The sequence below is a fragment of the Rhinolophus hipposideros genome, assembly GCF_964194185.1.
Source record: "Rhinolophus hipposideros genome assembly, chromosome: 25".
Classification (NCBI taxonomy): Eukaryota; Metazoa; Chordata; class Mammalia; order Chiroptera; family Rhinolophidae; genus Rhinolophus; species Rhinolophus hipposideros.
In genome coordinates this window covers 22,253,318-22,274,068 of record NC_138071.1, presented here as the reverse complement: position 1 = coordinate 22,274,068, position 20,751 = coordinate 22,253,318, and the positions used below count along the sequence as shown (strand labels likewise).

General features: G+C 37.1%; 1 protein-coding gene across 5 annotated transcripts in view; it reads right to left on the bottom strand.

Moving 5' to 3' along the window:
- AGK (acylglycerol kinase) overlaps positions 1-20,751 on the bottom strand; it is a 98,157-nt gene that overhangs the window by 22,686 nt on the left and 54,720 nt on the right. For all 5 annotated transcript variants that reach the window (XM_081038167.1, XM_081038166.1, XM_081038169.1 and 2 more), the window contains 5 exons: positions 14,981-15,056; positions 10,439-10,531; positions 8,746-8,778; positions 7,205-7,299; positions 376-445 (listed from right to left, as the gene is read on the bottom strand). In XM_081038167.1, coding sequence (XP_080894293.1) covers positions 376-445; positions 7,205-7,299; positions 8,746-8,778; positions 10,439-10,531; positions 14,981-15,056 — 367 coding nt within the window. The remainder of the gene's footprint in view (positions 1-375; positions 446-7,204; positions 7,300-8,745; positions 8,779-10,438; positions 10,532-14,980; positions 15,057-20,751) is intronic.

The following is a 20,751-nucleotide window of genomic DNA, read 5'->3' as shown; positions in this document are numbered from 1 at the left end:
GGCGATCAACAGAGGAACTAAAAATAGTGATACAATTATATTGGGAGATAACAGAGGAATTCTTATATAGAACAAAGAGGTCAAGAGATAAATCAAAAACCTACTATCATCTACTTAACACTGCTGAACTGTACACTTAAAAATGGTTATGATGGTAAATTTTATGTTATGTGCTTTTTAACACAGTTTTTAAAAGTAGCATCATAAGCATATTTATTAGTGATAATAACTAGAATAAATAGGCAAAACCATTTTTCTCTGGGGAGTTATAGGAAAGGGTAAGAGGGCTGTTGTTTTCATTATCTCATTAAAACTGTTACTTTGTTTTATGTGCATTACTTGAATTTTTTTCAAACTCTAGGGAAAAGACCTTACCTTGATCTGCAAAACATCAAGTGGAACTGTCTCTCCTTTCACAATGGCAAGTGTAGCATCTGTAATGTGTCTAAGAGATAAGAAGAGGCAAATGATCATTCTGTGAAAAATAAGCACCACCCCCGCCACACACACACACACACACACACACACACACACACACACACACACACACACTTCTGCCCAGAGAACTAGTAGTTGCGTCAGGAAAAAAGACATAGTCGTTCAAAATACCCTGAGAAAGTAGAACAAAGGAGTATAAAAGAATTATTGATACAAGTATAGGGAAGGCTCTGATATGGATTCAAAGAGAAGGCTTTGGCAAAGAGAAGTTTATACAAGGCACCCATCATTTATTTACTTAAGATTTACTGAGTCTCTACATCGTGCCCAACTTTTATCACTGGAAAATACCATACTACTTAAATAAATAACAATAAACAACATGGTTCATTCACTTTAAGAAATTCAAGCACTTCACAAAACAATATTTCTTCTTGCTCTAACAACACAAAGGGTAACTAAAGGGCAGGATTTGGTGGAGTTAGTGAAATATAATCCAGAACCCAAGACATACTTCCCTCATTTTCCAAGATTACTAGGCTGTACTTCATTTAAATTGCTGATTCTTTTGTTCAAAGACACCATACTGTTCCACCTACATTCTGACAGTCATTTAGAAAAGTCTATAGGTAAAAAAAGGCATGTACTTTCGACATCCATTCAGGGCATGTGAAACTATGCCAGGCTTAGGAACAGCTCTAAGGTTCATACTCTATTAGATCCAAGGTCAGACGCACATTCATACACAACAGTCAGCAAAAGAAACAGGAAATCAACAGTGGCCAGACTATATGATATTTGCCCCTGGAGCAGAAGGAATGAGTAAACTCACATCACACATTTTCCTTGCCCAGCCTGTCACCTGTCCACTCTCTGTGTCTTTGTATTCCTGGTTATTCCCATGCTTCAGATTTTGGCTGAAACATCACTATGTGCCCTAACCAGACCAGATGTAGTCGTTCCCTATAATTCTCTAGGACAGAAAATCTGTATCAGATTCATCTTTGAGTTTTTGGCAAAAATACTCTAGGCGGTAGTGTGTACTTCCATCAGCAAGTACCTATAATCTGGTTGTCTCTTTTTGTGATGATAGAAAACCATGATAATCATGGGCTAGATTTATTAACTGAGCCTCAAAATGGTGACCCTTTAATTCTATTATTCCTTCTAATGTAACTGGTACACAAAGAGAAACTTCTCATCAACAATTTAGGTGCCCTGAAATACAGGTTATATTAGAAAATCAGCATAAATACTGGATTTTTTTTTTTACTTGACCAGTTTTCAAGGTAAGTTGATTCCCTAGTATCCTTTAAAAGAGACCAATGAATTTTTCAGTTTTATATTTCTTAGTATCATTATGAACTCATAGATTGTTAAAAATATTTGATATGTTACACTCTATTATACTTATTAGCCTTACTGATACTCAAATTGTCCTAAATGAACTGCACTGGTGGGGTATGGGGGTCAGTAGATAACTAGAATGAACAATGAGAAAGAGTAGCCACAGAAGGTCCATGTCAGTCTGAACCAAATGGAGGAGAAAGTAACAGCTCTTCCCTAGTGCTCACTTACTTACACAAGTAAAATTATCTGACTTTAGAATGACTAGTTTAATGTTTTAACTTGTTTTAAGGTCAGATCATTGAAATATAATTTATACATAGTGAAATTCATCCTTTTAGGTATACTGCTCTACAGTTTCGACAAATGCCTTCGGTCATGTACCCATTAGCATGACCAGGATTTACAGCATTTCCAACACCCCAGAAAGTTCCTTCATGGTCCTTTGTAGCCAATTCACTCCCTCCACTCCCCACCCCCCCACCATTAGCTCTTGGCAACTACCGGGTGTTCTGTACCTATAGTTTTGCCTTTTTCAGAATGTCACATAAATTGAGTTTAAAAGTGTGAAGGCTTTCCAGTTCAGCTTTTTAAAGCTCTTCGCATGCGTTAGATTCACTCATGTTGTTGGATGCATCGACAGATTCATTTTAACGCTGAGGACCAGTCCCTGTCTACACGTACCACAATCTGTTTATCCATTCGCCGTGGATGGGCACTGGGCCTGTCCCCAGTGCTGGGCAGTTACACGTAAAGCTACTATAAACATTCAGGTGTAGGTTTTTGTATGGACATCTGTCTTTCCTTCTTTAGGGTAAATACCTACAAGTGCGACTATTGCTCATAAGTTTAGTTCTGTAAGAAACTGCCAGACTGTTTTCTGTAGGGGTTGTGCCCCTTTGCCTTCCGACCACCAGTATGAGCGTTTCAGTTGCTCCACCAATTTGTCAGCACTTGAAGACACCAGGTGTTTGTTTGCTGTAAGCCATTTTGATAGATGCATACTGGCATCTCGTAACGGATTTAATTTTCATTTCCCTAATGACTAATAATGATTCCCCCCCACACACACATACACACACAGGCTTATTTGCCACCCATGTCTCTTCTCTGGTAAAATGTCTGTTCAAATATTTTGCCTTTCTTTCTATTACGCTGTTTGTTTTCTTATTATTGAGTGGTGAGAGCTCTTTGTCTATTCTGGATATTGGTCTTTTATCAGATATGTGTCTTGCAAATGTTTGCTCCCTGTCTGTAGCTTGTCTCCATTTTCTTCACAGTGCTTGCCAAAGAATAGATGTTTTACATTTTGCTGAGGTCCAAACTATATTTTTTTCTTCTTTTATGGTTTTTGCTTTTTGTATCCTAAAAAATTAATGCCTAACCCAAGGTCACAGAGACTGTCCTCTAGAATATTTACACTTCTACATTTTACATATAGTCTATGATCCATTTAGTGTTACTTTTGGCATGCAGTATGAGGTGTGGGTTGTGGTTCATTTTCTTACATGTGATTGCTGAACTGTTCCAGCACTGTCTGTTGAAAAAAAACTGTCCTTTCTCCATTGAATTGCCTTGGGGCCTTTGTCAAAAAACTCAAGCATCCATACATGTGTGGGTCCAATTCTGGAAACTTTCTTCTATTGAACTATGTGTCTTTTCTTTTACCAACACTACGCTGTCTTGATTACAGTAGCTTTAGAGTAAGTCTTAGAATTGAACAAAGTAAGTCCTCACATTTTGTTATTCTTTTGCAAAGTTATTCTGGCTATTCCAGTTCTTTATTTTTCCATATAAATTTTAGAATCTCCTTATCAATTTCTACAAAAAGTCTTCTGGAACTCTGATCGGAGTTGTGTTAAATACATATAGAGCGATTTGGAGAGAGACCTGACATCTAAATATTGAGCCTTGAAATTCATGCACACAGATATCTCTCCATTTATTTAGGTCTCAATTTCTCTCTTCAGGGTTTTGTAGTTTTTAGCATATAAACCTTACACCTATTTTGTCTGATTTATCCCTAAGCATTACATGTTTTTATAAAAGTTTAGCAATGCTAGTATCCTATTGCCTTTATTGTTACATAGTTAAATTTTAGAAAAATACATAATTATTAGTAGTACACGATTTACTGTATCTGGAGTTTAAGTACAGCTACAAGACAGGAGTCACTTCGAAATTAATTTCCATGCAAAAAAGGGTAGTTTCCTAATATGGCCCCTCCTAGCTTCTTCTGCTCAGTACAGTTCTAGTAATGTGAATTTGGTAGGAAAAGTCACCTTTCCGTGGTAGTTGACTGGAATGCCTATAAGATATATTTTTTAATATTTTTCTAGGTGAAACAGCAATACAGTAGAGGGTTATCTTTTTGATTTATGTTGGCTTTAATTATAGAATCTGGAATCAGTGATTATACAGTCATCCTGTTTGTTATTTACAATTTTCCACCCTGAATGAACTTTCAGTAAATACGCATGAAGTCTTCACCATATCAGGTAGTTTACTAAGTAAGCATAATTACACGTTTACCTAACAATCCTCTGAAATAAGTACAATTAGTGTGCATTTGAGAAATACAGGTGAGGACACTGAGGCTCAGAGAGATTAAGTAAAATTCCCCAGGTAACAGAGCAGGCATGGAGCAAAATGAATTTGACTTGTGCTCTAGCTCCAAAGGTGTGCTCTCCTTACCATGACGCGGCTTTGGACACACCAAATGGATGACTAGGGATTCCCAAAGGACAGCCTCCCTTCTGGTACCTGAGTGCTCTACAGTCCTGCCCAGCGGTGTGATCAGGCTAAAAAATGCCAACACCTAAGTCAGGATTCTCTCCACACGCATCCGTGTTGCTAACAATCAGGTACAATTGAAGATACTTTAAAACTCCAAAAATATACACGTTAACGCAAGTGCTTGGATCACATTCTCGGTTCCTTAGAAGCAAGCTGGAACGTAACAAACTGCCTACTTTACCTTCTCATATTTCTCTATCAAAATGTCTTTATCCCATTTTTGCCTTCCAGTACAGATGCTATCTGGAAATTAGGTAGCAGATAGATAGATTCAATCCAGGAAAAAGTAAGAAGCACGATCACAGGTTTAGATGAATCTGATACCGTTATGTTAATTTGGAAGGAAACTAGTAGGAAGGACCCCAAGGCACTGCACTTACTCTGAGAGGTAGGTGGTACACTGAGAGGGTTAGGAAGTGCTTTTGAGAGACTGACTTAGAAACAAATGCTGCAACTGAAAAAGCCTTTTGCTATTAACTTTGTTCAAAATCGCTTAGCTGAAGACAGATGAAATGCAACCTTAAATTTATCATTCTCCAGCAATAATTGCAAGTTCTAAACAGAGCAGCACCATAGCATGGAACAGCTATGTTTTATGATTATTTACCTGCAACATTCCAAATTCAAGCTTCCTCTTTCTTCCAGGCTAATTGTGGTATAACAAATCTTGACAGCAGTGCAAAAAAGCAAAGCCTGAATAAATTTTCAATAAATATGCATGAAGTCTTCAACATATCAAGTAGTTTACTAAGTAAGTATATGTTTACCTAACTAGTCCTTATTTTGGCTTTCACAATCCTCTGAAATAAGTACTATTAGTGTGCATTTGATAAATATAGGTGAGGAAACTGAGGCTCAAAGAGATTACATAAAATTTAATCGCTATGTTTTATGATTATTTACCTGCAACATTCCAAATTCAAGATTCTTTCCTTCCACGCTAATTGTGGTACAACAAATCTTGACAGCAGCGCTGAAAAGCAAAGCCTTGTTCTTTCAAATAGCCTCAGGCATCTGCCATGTTAAGAGGTCTACAAAATTCTGAACCCAGAGCAGACTTGCTTAATTACCTAAGAGCCCTGGAGCATGCTTATAAATTAACTTTTGGAAATCTTTAAATGAGAAACAGAAGCAACAACACCACTAGCTAAACTACAGGGGGAAATCAGCTCCCCAAACACCTGAGGGCTATCTCCGACCTTGGGGGTGGCCACACTGCGTGCACACTGGCTTTGGATAGGCAAGGGGTTCTGCAAGGAGCACGGTCTACCTCAAAATCACTGACGTACTTGGGAAACTTAGCTGAGCAGTTCAAATCATCTGTACTGACACAAAAGGAAAGCCGAGCTCTCTAAAATGACCAAGACCCAAACCAGACAGGATTTATCTCGGATAAGCCAAACTGTTTGAGTAATTCGTTGTTTGTCATGCCTACTGCCCCTCAGAAATCTAAACGAGGAATAAAAAGTAGGGCACACTGAAATGTCGCTTTGGGATAATTGGTAAAGAGCTGAATACTGCTCAATAGATTAGGGCTTGAAGCATGACAAACATTTTAATGGAAGCCTGACATACGTCTACATTTATGCCTAGTATTTCACATATAGGCCAAAGCCTTCATAAAGGTATATTTATACATGTAGAATTGCTCAAAGATGTAAGATAACTCCTAAAATTACAACAGCAAAAATGAATCCATAAAACTAGCCTAACCAAAATCCATAGGCAGAAAAAATAATTCAAAGCAGAAAATCACCTGAATTATTATTATTGTTATTGATGCTAGAAGGTTATAACCAGAAAAGTGAGAAGATTTTAATTAATTCATCCAACAAATCTTTATTTATTTATTGACCTCCCGTAAAATGTCACAAAGTTTACATTAAAGATCAGGCAACTAACAACGCGAGCCTAGTAACGATTTGCTCAAGATTATAGTATTAATCACTGTCAAAGGAAGGACTCAGATTCCATATTCCTATCTACTTGAAAGCCTAGAACTCTCTGTCTACATAACGCTTCGGAGGGGAATGGACAGTCACAACAACTTGCCCGACTCCTGAAGACACTGTGAGATTCACGCAATTTAATTCAGACGTGAGGGCTGCACTGCTTTGCCGGTCTGCCTCACCCATAGTGCCTTCCACTTCAGGCACTGCCAACAGGATGTGGCTGTATTTAGTTGTTTTAGCTACTTACATTATCAGATAATGAAGCCAAGATAACCTACCGGTTCAGTCTTCACAAGGGACCTGCTATTTGTCATTGTGAATATTTAAAGCAAACAAATGATCGGTGCAAATCTGGCCTTCACTAGAGAAATCTTACAACGTAAAAGCATAAAAACAGTCTGATCAGGGAGGCTATCTTCATAACTGACCAAAGGGCACCAGTATGCATCTCCATACCTGACCTGGTGGCTTCATATTAGATCAACCAAGGTCCCACAAGCCAACAGGGAATCTTCCCAATGATCTGAAAGATTGAACTCCAATCTGAGTCCTCCTTTCAATGATCTGAAGCTTCAGGCTATCAAAACTCAAAACAAATATTCGTTCACACAGGCGAATTTTCCATTCCCAGACTCACCCACAAATGCTACCACCCCACATTGACAACCTACTGGACTTGGTTTCCACTTCCGGTAAACAGGGTATGACTCAAACTACTGGTCTGCCCCAGTGGGATAAATCCGATGGGAATCTTACTGAAGGTCGCCTAGGGGGGGGAAATAAGAAGAAAGTTTTATTGTTTATGGTCAGAAAATCAGGCTGAACAGAGAGGCACAGTCTACTACGACAAGTAACTAACTGTAAATGACCCTGGGCCTGCCCCCCATTTCCCTTGCCATACACCCTAGGCTAGCAATCAGGTAATAATAAGTGAGCAGTTTCCAAAACGAGTCCATGAAAACAACATGACTTTGAATTTGGAAGAAAGATTTGGGTACTCATTAATAGCAACTAGTTGAGAGAAATTTGGTTAAGAAAAAAGGGTCTTAAAGATATTAGATAAATGTACTACTATAAAGACAGTGTTATATTGTCACACTATCTGAAAAAGTTTTCACACTATCAGAAATATCTAATATATGTACAATAACTGATGACAGGTGAAAGTGTTTTATAAACTATCTCAAGTATAAATAAGGGAAACAGAATAAACAAGTTCAAGTAGCAGAAGTTAATGGCATAGTTGTTGAATTAATTAAATGCCACAAATAAAGAAACTCTGTAAGGTTCCCAAAGATGATTTTGAGGACAATTTACTATTACCAAAGAGACAGGGAAGGCTCTTCTTTCTTGCTGTTATTTATAAAATATTTTAAACTACTGCAGAAAAAGTGTTTAAAATAATGTCACAAACACTCACACAACCCAAACTCAGATTTAACAAATGCTATACTTTGCCATATTTGCTTCAGATGTTTTAAGAAATAAAATGATACAGATACAATTGAAGCCACTTATCCTATTCTTCTCTCTCCCCTCCCAAAGGAAACCATCATCCTGAGGTTGGTGTGATGCTTTTCCATCCACGTTTTTTGTTTGTTTGTGTTTGTTTGTTTGTTTGTTTGTTTTAAGGAGGGCGCACCTCACAGTGGCCCATGTGGGGATCGAACAGGCAACCTTGGTGTTATTAGCACCACGCTCTAACCAACTGAGCTAACCAGCCACCCTGTTATTCTTTTACTACGTTATTTTAGGCATCCATTAACAGGGTGTTTGTTTTCTGAATTTTAAAACTTGGTAGAAATGCATGACATATTTTGGCAACCTGACCTTTTTCCTGAATATTTTTTAGATTTAACCATATAGATATTTATAAATCTACTTCATTCATTTTAACCTCTGTTTGGCTTCCAATATATGAATATACCACAAATTATTTAGAAGGAATCCTTTAAAAAATTTAGGGGAAATTTGTGTATATTAAACAACTCTTGGTAAAAGCTGTTAGATCCTCTGGATTCCCAAAACAGAAACGTCTAGCATGAGTTAATAAGCGTCCTAAGTCACTTGACTTTCTAAAATCTGAGGAAGCACAACTTATGCCCTCCTTACAAAATAAAATGGGGAGAAAAGGTAAAAGAAGGAAGTAAAGAGAGAGAAAAAGAAGAGCAATGTGAAAGCTGAAATGCAGTGACTCTTCTTAAAAGCTTACCTCATCTGCCCTTCGAAGAACTCCAGTAATAACCTACAAATGTTAAACAAAGATTATAATCATTGTCTATTTCCTTTATCATAAAAGAATTGGATTCAGTTTTCATGGACCACAAACTTGTTCCTGTTTTCTTCCTAAAAACTATGCCAAAAGACATTTGGCTCTTAAAACATGTAATATTCTCCAATAGGACAGAGCTAAATTAAATTTTATTCTTGACCTAAAGTCCATGGTACAATAAAGGCTAAGAAAATAATTATAAAATCTCCACACTGTATTAGCAAAATTCTGTTTTAAGTTCTATAAGATGGGTATAAATGTGCTGCTCACATCAATTATACAAAAGGCCCTCCCTACTCTGCTCCAGTGCAGTGCACATATAAGAAAAAAATAATACTGCTACACTTCGAAGTCTGCTCTCAATAAATATTTCTTAGTGATAAACATAAAGATACAGGGGATAGTAGCCCTTTTATGAAAAGACATTATCAATTTGAATTTTTACAGAATTTATTTCTAAAATATAGTACAATGTCTTATATAAACTGAAAAATACCTGAAGAAAAAAATCCTTTCTCATAAACCCACCAGACAGGATAACTACCATTAATCAATTATTTATATTTTGGTAACATTTCCTTCTAATTCTTTATTCATCGGGGCATATTTTGATGACTGGATTATACCAAACACACAATTTGGTATCTTTCTTAAAAACATTTTGTAAAGAAAAGGCAGACACCAATCTTCTTGCTTCCTCTCCTGCCTTACTGCATGTTAGGATGAAACGGGGCTGTCATGAGGTCTACTTCATTCTTGGCTGCCATGCCATCAGTATTCTTCACACTTCATTAAAAAGCCATAAAGACAATTCCAAGATCATTAGCACAGTCTTTGTAAAAGCAGCTGACGAAGGCTCACATCATTGCCAAGTCAAATATAGGACAGTGCCATCTGTGGTTGGCTCCTCTCTCCACACTGATGAAACCACCCGAGGGAAGCAACAGGCCATGGAAATAAGGTATGGATGTGAATTATGTACACAGGACGACTGACAGAGTGAGAGGGGCGCTGCACTGCCCTCCTTAGCTGTTTCCAATATATTATGGAGGTTCTAGTCTTGCCCTGGACAAGAAGAGCACTTGAGGGAAATATGCTTACTGCCCTTACCTGACCAAAGCAAGCACTAAGGCTATGGACTGTCAGAACAAAAGCAGATACGTGTATGCGAACGTGGAGACGTCTGCCTCTAAGTGTGCGACTAGGAGATAACATCACATGTGACGGAAAAGAAGGGAGAGTGGAGAGGTGCATTCAAGGGAATCTGTATTTTCTACGCACCATCCCTCATGACGAAAACTATGATTCCATAATAGGGCTACTTCACAGGAGTCTTCAAAATATATCGTACACACCACCGTTTCGTCTCCTGTTTTAATTCAATTTTTTCACTCTTAAATTTAACAAAACAAAAACCCTTCTACGGACTGGGTATAGAGTTTACACAAAGCAACAAAATGAAAGTGCATGAGAAAAACATACTGCTATACTTATTTCAGAAGAAACAATCCTAAAAAAATAGATTACAAAGAAATAATTTCCTTAAATTATAACCACATTATGCTATGACTCTAAGGTCTAATCGCCAACTTCCTCAACTCCAAAACGGTGTCAAACAGCTCAGCGGCCAAACCTCCTGCAATGTCCCATCTCCTCCGGCAACAATGATGACGTCTGTGTTTTCCATCAGTTCCAGGAGTTTCTTGGCTTGGCCCTCGTAATCTGTCTGAAATGCAAAGGCAGCCTTTGGTAAATTTATCATCCTAAGGCCACAGGTAAAAGGTTTAAAACTACGGGTTATTGTCTTTTAAGTTTTACACTGAGTCTTTTCTTAAATTCTACATAATCGATAGGTATGAGAAACTAAACAGCTAACAAAGCAACTATGCATGGCTTTTATACTTCCATACATTCAGAGCCGGAAAGAACCTCAGAAACCATCCAGTCAGCTCCTTGCTTTGGTTTGTGTCAGTTACACAGCGCGCCCAAAGATTCATTTCCAGTCATCACTTACCCAGTGCCTTTCCTCTGAGAGCAGGAAGTCAAATGTAAATGCAAATGAGGAAAAGCGAATGTCATGAAAAGAGCGCAGATTTGGGAGCCCAAGAGACCCAGATTAAGTCTCAGCTCTGCTACTTTTCAGTTGAGTGGCCTTGAACTCTGGGATCTTAAGTTCCTTTTCAATGAAATTACGCGTGTTGGGGAAGGGGATAAGCCTAGCTTCCTCATGATACTGTTGGAAAGTAGTATGTTCACAACTGGTACTGTACCAAATCAAAAGAGGCTACTACTGTACACTGAAATACTATTGTACAGAAAGTACAGCTAGGATTCAAGGTAGTCACAAAATGTACCTAGGCCTCACCATCCATTTTTATTGAGAAGACTTCATCTCAGATAGCCGAAATGCACCACGTAAGCAACCACCTCTAACACCAAACACTGACTTTCAATACACACGATACAACTAGTTCTAAAATCAGAAAATACTCCCTCCAGTTCCCACTATTCTAGACACACTAATAGGCAAAAATTAAAGGTTTGGATTTCAGCTGGCCTGTGACAATAAGTCACAATTAACAGAGAGGAAAAAGGAAGTCCCTAAACTAACACCATTGAATTTTATGATGAATGGTCCTACTTTTATTCTCAAAATGAAATGACTGGTATTATGATTATGTATTTGTAAGTATTTCATTTTTAAATACAGAATATATGTCAATCCTAATTAAAGGGGTGGTTGGTGAGCACCCTGAAATGGGTGGTCATTGGGAAGCAGGCATGGATTGCTAAGAATGAAACATTCCAGACTTAGCCTCATCTTTGACAGATTACTAGCTCAGTAGATCTGGGAAACTAGACAGACATTGTATCCGGCCTTCAGCAAGCCCCTCCGCCCCCCACAAGGTGGGAAATGTAGAAACTATACCCTAGAACACAATTAAATTAGTTACCAATCGAATGCCTAGGCTCAAAGTGAGATGCTCAGAGAATGACACCAAAGTGTAGGTAGATTCTTAGTGACATTTTTTTAGGGCTCTCCCTTCAACCTATCCCTATATAACACTCTATCAACAATGGAGATGGAAGGTAATTTACTGAATATGAAAGTGATACAAAGCTGACAATCTTGCCCCTCCTTCCTCCTCCAACCCCATCCTCTCTGTCTCCCCAAGCTCATTGAATTCCAACCACACTGGCCCCCTTCCTCTCCCTCAAACACCCAAGTACACAGCCTTCTCAGAGCCTTTGGCCAAGCAGTCTGCTCAGCCAGGGTTCTTTCCCTCTTTGCGCAGCTGCAAGACTCATTTCTTTCAGGTCTCTGTTCAAAAGTCATCTTATCGGACTGCCTTCCTCTGCCTTCTGAACTCAACTAACACTCATGTTACTCTTGGTCCCATTACCCTTCTTTATTTTTTTCTCTTTGGCACTCATCATCACATGTGCATTTATTTCTATACTTCATATCTGCATCCCATCCTTTCACACTTTGAATGGAAGTTCTTTGAGGACAGACAGGAAAAGTTTATTTTGTCCTGATTGTATCCCCAATACCTAGAAGAGGGCTTACCTAGTAGGCACTCAATAAATATTTGCAAAAAAAAAATAATAATAATAAATGTGAATAAGAACGTGAAAGAACCAAAATGCAAAAAGACCTTGACAGATGTAACAGATTTAACAGACTATAATTTTAAAAATGACATTAATAAGGATAACACATTTGAGGCTCTCATTCTAAAAGGAAAATTCCAAATGCACCAAAAGAGGAAGGAGAAAAAAGAGTGTCCTAATGATGCAAAAAGATGAAGTGACAACTAACGTTACACCTTTCACAAAACTTAACTCAAAATGGATCACAAATTTAAACATAAAAGAAAAATATATAATACTTCTAGAAAATAACATAAGGATCTAGGTGATTCTGGGTTTGGCAATGATAAATCAACCAAAAGTGAGATCCATGAGAGAAAAATTGATGAGCTGGACTTCCTTAAAATGAAAAACTTCTGCTCCGTGAAAAACTTAAGATAATGAAAAGACAGCTTTAGAAGACAGTATGACAAAATATTTGCAAAACACGTATCTGAGAAAGGACTTGTTTTCATAATATAAAAAAGAACGCTATACTCAACAATAACAAACAAGAAACCATCCAATGAAAAGATCCAAAATCTGAGCAGACACCTGACCAAAAAAGAAATACAGATGGAAAATAAGCAAATGAAACGATGCTCAATATTATGTCACTAGAGAACTGCAAATCAAGATAATGATGTTACATATATCCATGCATCCATTAGAATTGCTAAAACTCCAAAGACTGACAACACCAAATGCTGCAAGAATGTGGAGCAACAGGACATTTCATTCATTACTGGTAGGAATGCAAAATGGTACAGCCACTTTGCAAGGCAGTCGGCAGTTTCTCACAAAGCCGAGCATACTCTTAACATAATAGAGCAACCGCACTCTTAGATGTTTACCTAAATGAGTTGAGAAATTATGTCCACCTGCACTTGAATGTTTATAGCAGCTTTACTCTTAATTGTCAAGACTGGAAACAACCAAGATGCCCTTTAGTAGGTAAGTAGAAAAAACAACAACAACAAAAAACAAAACTGTTGTATATCTATGCAACAGAATATTATTCAGTGATAAAAACAAATGAGCCGTTATCCATGAAAAGCAAACCACTGAAGAGCACAGGCGGGAGCAGTACAAGAACAGCTCTGAACACAGGGTGCTGACCAACAGAATCAGAAGCAGGGAATAGTTGTTGAGGCAGTTTGTTATGGAGCAACAGAAACTACATAGAAATAGATCTAAATACATCAACAAGTACATAAATGTTAATGGATTAAATGGTCCAGTCAAAAGATAAAAACAAAAGAATTGATTTTTAAAATATCCTGTTTTCTTGCCTTTACCAATGATGCATCTAAAATATAAGGATGGGAACGGCTGAAAGTAGAGATGCAAGAATGAAAGAAACAATGACAGACCAAGAATTAATAAAACAAACATAAATGAGAGGCTCAACAAGCCAAAAACTAGTTCTAGACGAGAACTGATGCACCTCTCCTGAGACTATTGAGAGAAAAAAAGGGACAAAAACAAGAAGCATGAAAATGAGACACTACAGATGTTACAGAAATTTAAAAGTTAAAAGACGTTTTGAACGACTTGATGCCAATTTGAAAACTTCGATGAAATGAACAAATTCACTTTACCAAAATTAATTCAAGAAGAAACAGAACTTGAGTACTTCTAGAGAAGTACTCATTAAAGAAATTTAATATTAAAGAAACCCTCTCAAGGTAAGCTCCAGGCCCAGATGGTTTTACTTGTAAGTTCATCCAAACATTCCAGGAACAAGTAACAGCAGTCTGAAATAACCACTCTAGGATCTCTCATGCATACAGCCTATAATGTGAGTTACAAGTACTTAAATAAATGTTAGTTTTTTACCCCCATCCCTGGAGGCAGACAGCTGAAGATCGTATCTCAGACAAGTTGGAGAAGAGAGTTCAAAATTGCATGGTAAATTGGACTAAATGAGCTTTTCATCTCTATAACATAATGAAAGTGTATAATGTTAAAAATCCATAAACCATAGACTTATAAGCATGGTAACAGAGTGATTTCCATCAAATATGCACACCTACGGACACATCACACACATACCACTTAAAAGTCAACAACGTAGAATCTTGAGGCATCTTGCGAGACAGCACAATTCTATGTTTACCTACATCTCATAAATTCTGAATCTTTACCATTTAAAATTCATCACCAGAGAAAAATATGTTTACATGTCTGTGGAACTACCAAGAAATTTAATTACTCACACTTCAAGTTTTTTGTTGTATTTTTTTAAAAAAAGAATTCTTATAACTATCACAATTTTCATCTGCCAAGAGACAATAATTTCACATCCTATCTTTAGATGATAAGAATTAAGTTCATGCTTCCATCTAATCCTATTCTGAAAATGAAAAGCTGACAATGTTTTGAAAAAACAAAATTGCTTTGATTAATTACCAGAACAAGTATACAACATTGATTTCTCTGTTCTTAAGTGAGAAGTGATGTTTGTTAAGAAGTTAAGAGAAGAGGCTATATTATAAGGAGGGTTGCTTGGATAATATCAACCCTCTGGCGCAGTTCTCACCTTAACGATTGTCACATCCATGCCAGATAAGTGTAAAATCGGGGCAGCATTTTTTTCAAACAGAGTCCTTGCTTTGCTGTAAACAAAGGAAAAAAATACAAATGTTTTAACACGAATTCTTAAGAGAAAGACTAGAAAGCCCAACCATCTTTTTTAGTGTCGGACAAGAAATAGATTAAGGAACACAGGTTTCCTTTATTTGTTCAAATATAGGAAGTTTAACAATGAGTAATGCGTTTTTACTGATAGAAACACAAATTCTCTCACTCTGAGGCCTCTAGGAATCTACCCTCTGCCTACCACAGTAAGTTCTTATCCATTTGAGATGCTTACAATTCAGTCTAGTTCCTCTAGAGGAAGAAGGTCCACCAGATATGGCTCCACTGAGGCAACAATGTTCGAGTCATTCAATAAGTATTTATTGAGCACCTACTATGTGTTAGACAGGTGTAGGAGCTGGGGATACAATGTGACAAAGCAGACAAAAATACTTGTAACCTAAATATAACATAGTAAGTCCTCAAGGAACTTATTTATATCTCAGTGGTGGAAGGACAAAAATGTATTTACTCTAACATTTTTCATATGGCCCAAGGGAATAGATAAACCAAACAGAGAAACAGAGTACTGTTTAATTCTAACACAGTGGACACAACTTTTGGGAGAGAAATACATCACTTTTAATCATTTCAAATACTAGTGGTGTCTCCATTTCTTGATTTTTAAACCTGTAGTGATAACCCTGGAGAAAGAACAAACTTCTTTTCCAGGAAGGCAGAATTTCTGCTAGGATACAGAGGAGTTACCTCTGTAAAATTACCTAATGTAACTACAGGAGAATCAGCAGCTTGCCCAGAGGTCCCAGGTACGGTTCCTTCTCTGCATTGCCCTAGCTCTCTGTACACACCTCTCTTAGGAAATTTCATGTTGCATGATGATTAGTAATTTACAAGACAGTCTTTGAGACTAGACTTGCAAATACAGACACCAAATTGTATTAATCCTTGAATCCCCTGGCCTCTAGGAGTACGTCTGGCACAGGTAGAAGATACTTGATATCTGGTGAATTAATGCACAACTGAGGGAATGAATAAACCTACCTAAATGTAGACATGTAAATTCTGAGGAAAAGGAAATTACATGTTTGCTACATCCCATAATAACAGTTAAACAGTTCTTAGAAGAGTCTGTGTGTTTTAAAAATACTATACACATCATTCTGATGGTGACTCTTGTCCAACTCAAGGCGGGATTCCAAAATACAGCCTAGGAATCGAGGGTCACAGAAGCTGCAAAATGTCCCCAAAAGTGTAGTCTCCAAGTTGAATGAATGTTCAACATACCGATCAGTTGACCTGTCTTTTACCCACATATTTTCGACGATCACATCAGAAACAACTAGTGCTTTCAAAACAATCAACTAGTCAAACATTTAACTTTTACATCCACATTTACTCAGCACTCTTTCAAAAAGATTTTTACCAGTGATGCATACTTTGACTTTCCTGAGAATATTTTATATAGAAAGAGATGCGAAGATAGCCCATGAGAGCATGTATACTTATGCACAGAGCAAATTCAACATTCTCTAAACTAAAAAGATTAACCACCAACCACAGACAGAACACAAAACATTTCTTATTATGAATTACAATGGAAACTGAGAGACTTGGATAAATGTTCAAGAGCCTACCTGAGCAGCTGATAGACAAATTAAACAAATACGCCAACCTTTTCTACCACTCTGAATGCCTATTAAGATGAACAGGAAAGGTTAAGGGAAATCTCCCCTTGCCAGCTCACCATTTCTGGGGCTCAACCCAAACAATAAAGGGTTGAACTACTGCTACTGAAAACATTTCTCCTTCCTGGGTTACTTTCATTACTAGATCGATAAGAAAGAATCTGTTGGAAGTGGATCAGATCTGTCTCAGAGAAGCAAAACTTAGGAGAAGTCTCAGTCTATTATATTAGTCACAACAAATCTGTAAGCTCCTCTAAGTTAAAGAAATAAGGTTTGAACACTTGGGCCTTTATGTATGCCTGTCGGTGATGCCACGGGTACCGAAAATCTCTAAAATAAAAGTGGAGACATTTTTTTTCCTTCAAGTGTTCCATACAAAACAGTGAAGAACAAGTGTTACCAGTAAGAAATGCATTATTTGTTATATAATTAAGGGTGAGATAGCATCAGAGATAAACAAAAACTTTACATATATGTAACAATTTCCAAGTTCTCTCTCTCTCACACACACACACACACACACAAATACTCCTTAATGCATTATGAATGCTAAACACACAGTTATCTTATTTCTTAAAGCTCTTATGTAGTTTTAAACCAGTACCACATAATGAAATAGCTACATACTAAATTACATGTCAGGGCAAGGTCAGGATGACAAAATTAGTGCAATTAAATAGTGAGAGCTTTAAAAACAGATGCTGGAGAGTTTCAGAGTGGCTGCTTCTGGCTGCTTCCTAGAACCACGCAGGGATTCATCTTGCTCAAGCTGACAATGAGCTGAGGAAAGAAAGCCTTTCCTTAGCCTCACCTTTAGATAATATCATACTTTCCAACAAGAATCCATCTTTAAAAATGCAAACACATTTATATATAAACCTGTAAACAGAACCTAAAACTGCACTAAAAAACGTTTAACTTTTTAAATGCAAATGTCTCTTAGAAGTAGAAACTCAAAGTGACTGATCATAGTTTAAAGAAATTGCCACACACTTTTCTTCATCAGAATTAGCAAGATGCTAACTCATCAGGTCTGTAAAGGAATAGGACAGAGAACAGTTAAAGTAGGCAGAAGGAGAGGTACAAACATTCTTGGGAAGAGTGAGGGAACAAAGGATAGAATGTTTTGAACCTCGCTGACAGGTCAAAAATAACAATAAAAGCAGCTTATGTTTCTTATATCCCATGCTTACTATGAAACGGAAATAATGCCCAAGGCTTCAGAGGCATTATCGCATTTAATCCTGAAGACACCTATTCTATATGGTAATTTCATAAGGTATGTGCCATTACATCTCTGGTTTTACTTAAATCCTGAGTGAACTGAGGATTTAAGTAAAGTAGCTCCTACAGTGTCAGAGCAGAAAAGCATATACAGACGTGGTCCTTCACCTTCTGAGCCCACAGAGTTCTGTGCTAGCTTCTGCCACAGGCCACCACTGACTTCAGTTATATTGAGTATTTTGATTGTGTTATGTTAGGGTCTGTTCATTTGTTGATGTTGTTTTGTATTGATATTAAATAAGAATAATCATCATGCATTATCATTGGTATGTTTATGAGAGAGGGAAGTGGCTTTAACAAAGCCAGGCAAGTAGGATTTAGCTAGGCAGAGTAATGGAGTGAATTTAAACAATCTGTAGGTAAATATCTTAAACTGCTGAATTAAAAAGAAATAAGGCGTAACTAACTTGTCCTCCTATCTGTGAAGCCACACTCAGTCCCAAGAAAGTACTAGAGAAACTTGTTTGAGAAGCTGAAAGCCTCCTCTAAGATCATGAACAAGACAGGGATGCCCGCTATCATCACTTTTATTCAATATAGTATTGGAAGTCCTCGCCACGCAATCAGGCGAGAGGGAGAAATACAAGGTGTCCATACTGGAAAGAAAGAAGTAAAACTCTCATCCTGATAACATGATACTATCTATACAAAACCCAAGACTACATCAAAAATTAATAAATGATGAGTAAAATTGACAAGATACATCTATTTATGATTAAACGACTTCATAAAATTCACACAAAAAGAAAGTACCTTAACATAATAAATACAATATATGACAAACCCTCAGCCAATATCACACTGAATAATGAAAAGCTTTTCCTCTAAGATCAGGAACAAGACAAGGATGGCCCCTTTTGCCACTGTTATTCAGCATAATACTGGAAGTCCTCACCAGAGCAATCAGGCAAAAGAAAGAAAAGACATACAAATTGGAAATGAAGAAGGAAAACTAGCACTGTTTGCAGATAACATGATTACATACATAGAAAATCCTAAAGACTCCACCAAGACTATTAGAAACAGTAAAAAAATACACTAAAGTTGCAAGATTCAAAAATAAATGTACGAAAATCCATTGTTTTCTTATATACTAACAGTGAAATGTCAGAAAAAGAAATGAAGAAAGCAATCCCATTTGCAATTGCAACAAAAATTATAAAATACCTAGAAATAAACTTAACAGAGGTAGTGAAGGACCTATACACTGAAAACTACAAGACATTGTTGAAAGAAATTAAAGAAGACACAAAGAAATGAAAAAATATTCTGTTTTCATGGAATGAAAGAATCAACAAAATTAAAATGGCCCTACTACCTAAAGCAATATATAGATTCAATGCAATCCCCATCAAAATCCCAATGGCATTTTTCAAAGAAATAGAACAAAAAAATCATCAAATTTGTATGGAACCACAAAAAACCCCGAATAGCCAAAGTTATCCTGAGGGGGAAAAAAAACAAAGACAGAGGCATCACACTCCTTTACTTCAACTTATACTACAAAGCTGAAATAATCAAAACAGTATGGTATTGGCAGAAAAATACACACGCAGACCAATGGAACAGAATTGAGCCCAGAAATAAACCCACATGTATAGGGGCAACTAATTTTTGACAAAGGAGCCAAAACATACAATGGAGAAGAGAAGGCCTCTTCAACAAATGGTGTTGGGAAAATTGGAAAGCTACATGCAAAACAATGAAACTAGAGGTTATCTGACACCACACACAAAAATTTACTCAAAATGGATTAAAGACGTGAAGACCTGAAACCATAAAATGCATAGAAGAAAACAAAAGTATTAAACTGATGGACCTTATCTCAGAGGAGTTTTGGCAAACTTGATTCCAAAGGCAAGGGAAGTAAAAGCAAAAATAAAGGAATGGCACTACATCAAAATAAAAAGATTCTGTACACAAAAGAAACCACCAACAAAATAAAAAGGCAACCAATCGATTGGGAGAGGCTATTTGCAAATGAGGGGCTAATATCCAAATTACATAATGAACTCATATAACTCAAAAAAACAAAACAAAACAAAACAACAACAATCCAATTTTAAAAAAGGGCAGAGGACCTGACCACTTTTCCCAAGAAGACATACGGATGGTCAACAGATACATAAAAAGATGCTGGACTTCACATATATGAAAACGTGCTCCCCGTCACTAGCTATTAGGGAAATGCAAATCAAAACCACAGTAAGATACCGCCTCACAGCTGTCAGAATGGTTACCATCAACAAGATGAGAAATAACACGTATTGGAGAAGATGTGGACAAAAGGAACATCACACACTGCTAGTGGGAGTGTCACCTGGTGCAGCCACTATGGAAAACACTATGTAGATTCCTCAAAAAATTAAGAACAGAGCTACCATATGACCCAGCAATCCCTCTTCTGGTGAAACATTTGAAACATTTGAAAACGTTTATTCGTAAAGATGTATGTACCCACCCCTATGTTCACTGCAGCATTATCTATAGTGGCCAAGACATGGAAACCACCGAAGTGTCCTTTGGTAGATGACTGAATAAAGAGCATCTGGTACATAGACACAATGGAATATTACTCAGCCATAAAAAAAAATTGGTGAAATAGTGCCATTTGCAACAACATGGATGGATTCTGAGAGTATCATGCTAAGTGAAATAAGACAGATGGAAAAGAACAAGAACCACTCATACGTGGGATATAAAACAGAAAGCAACAAACAAACCAATCCATAGACACAGACAA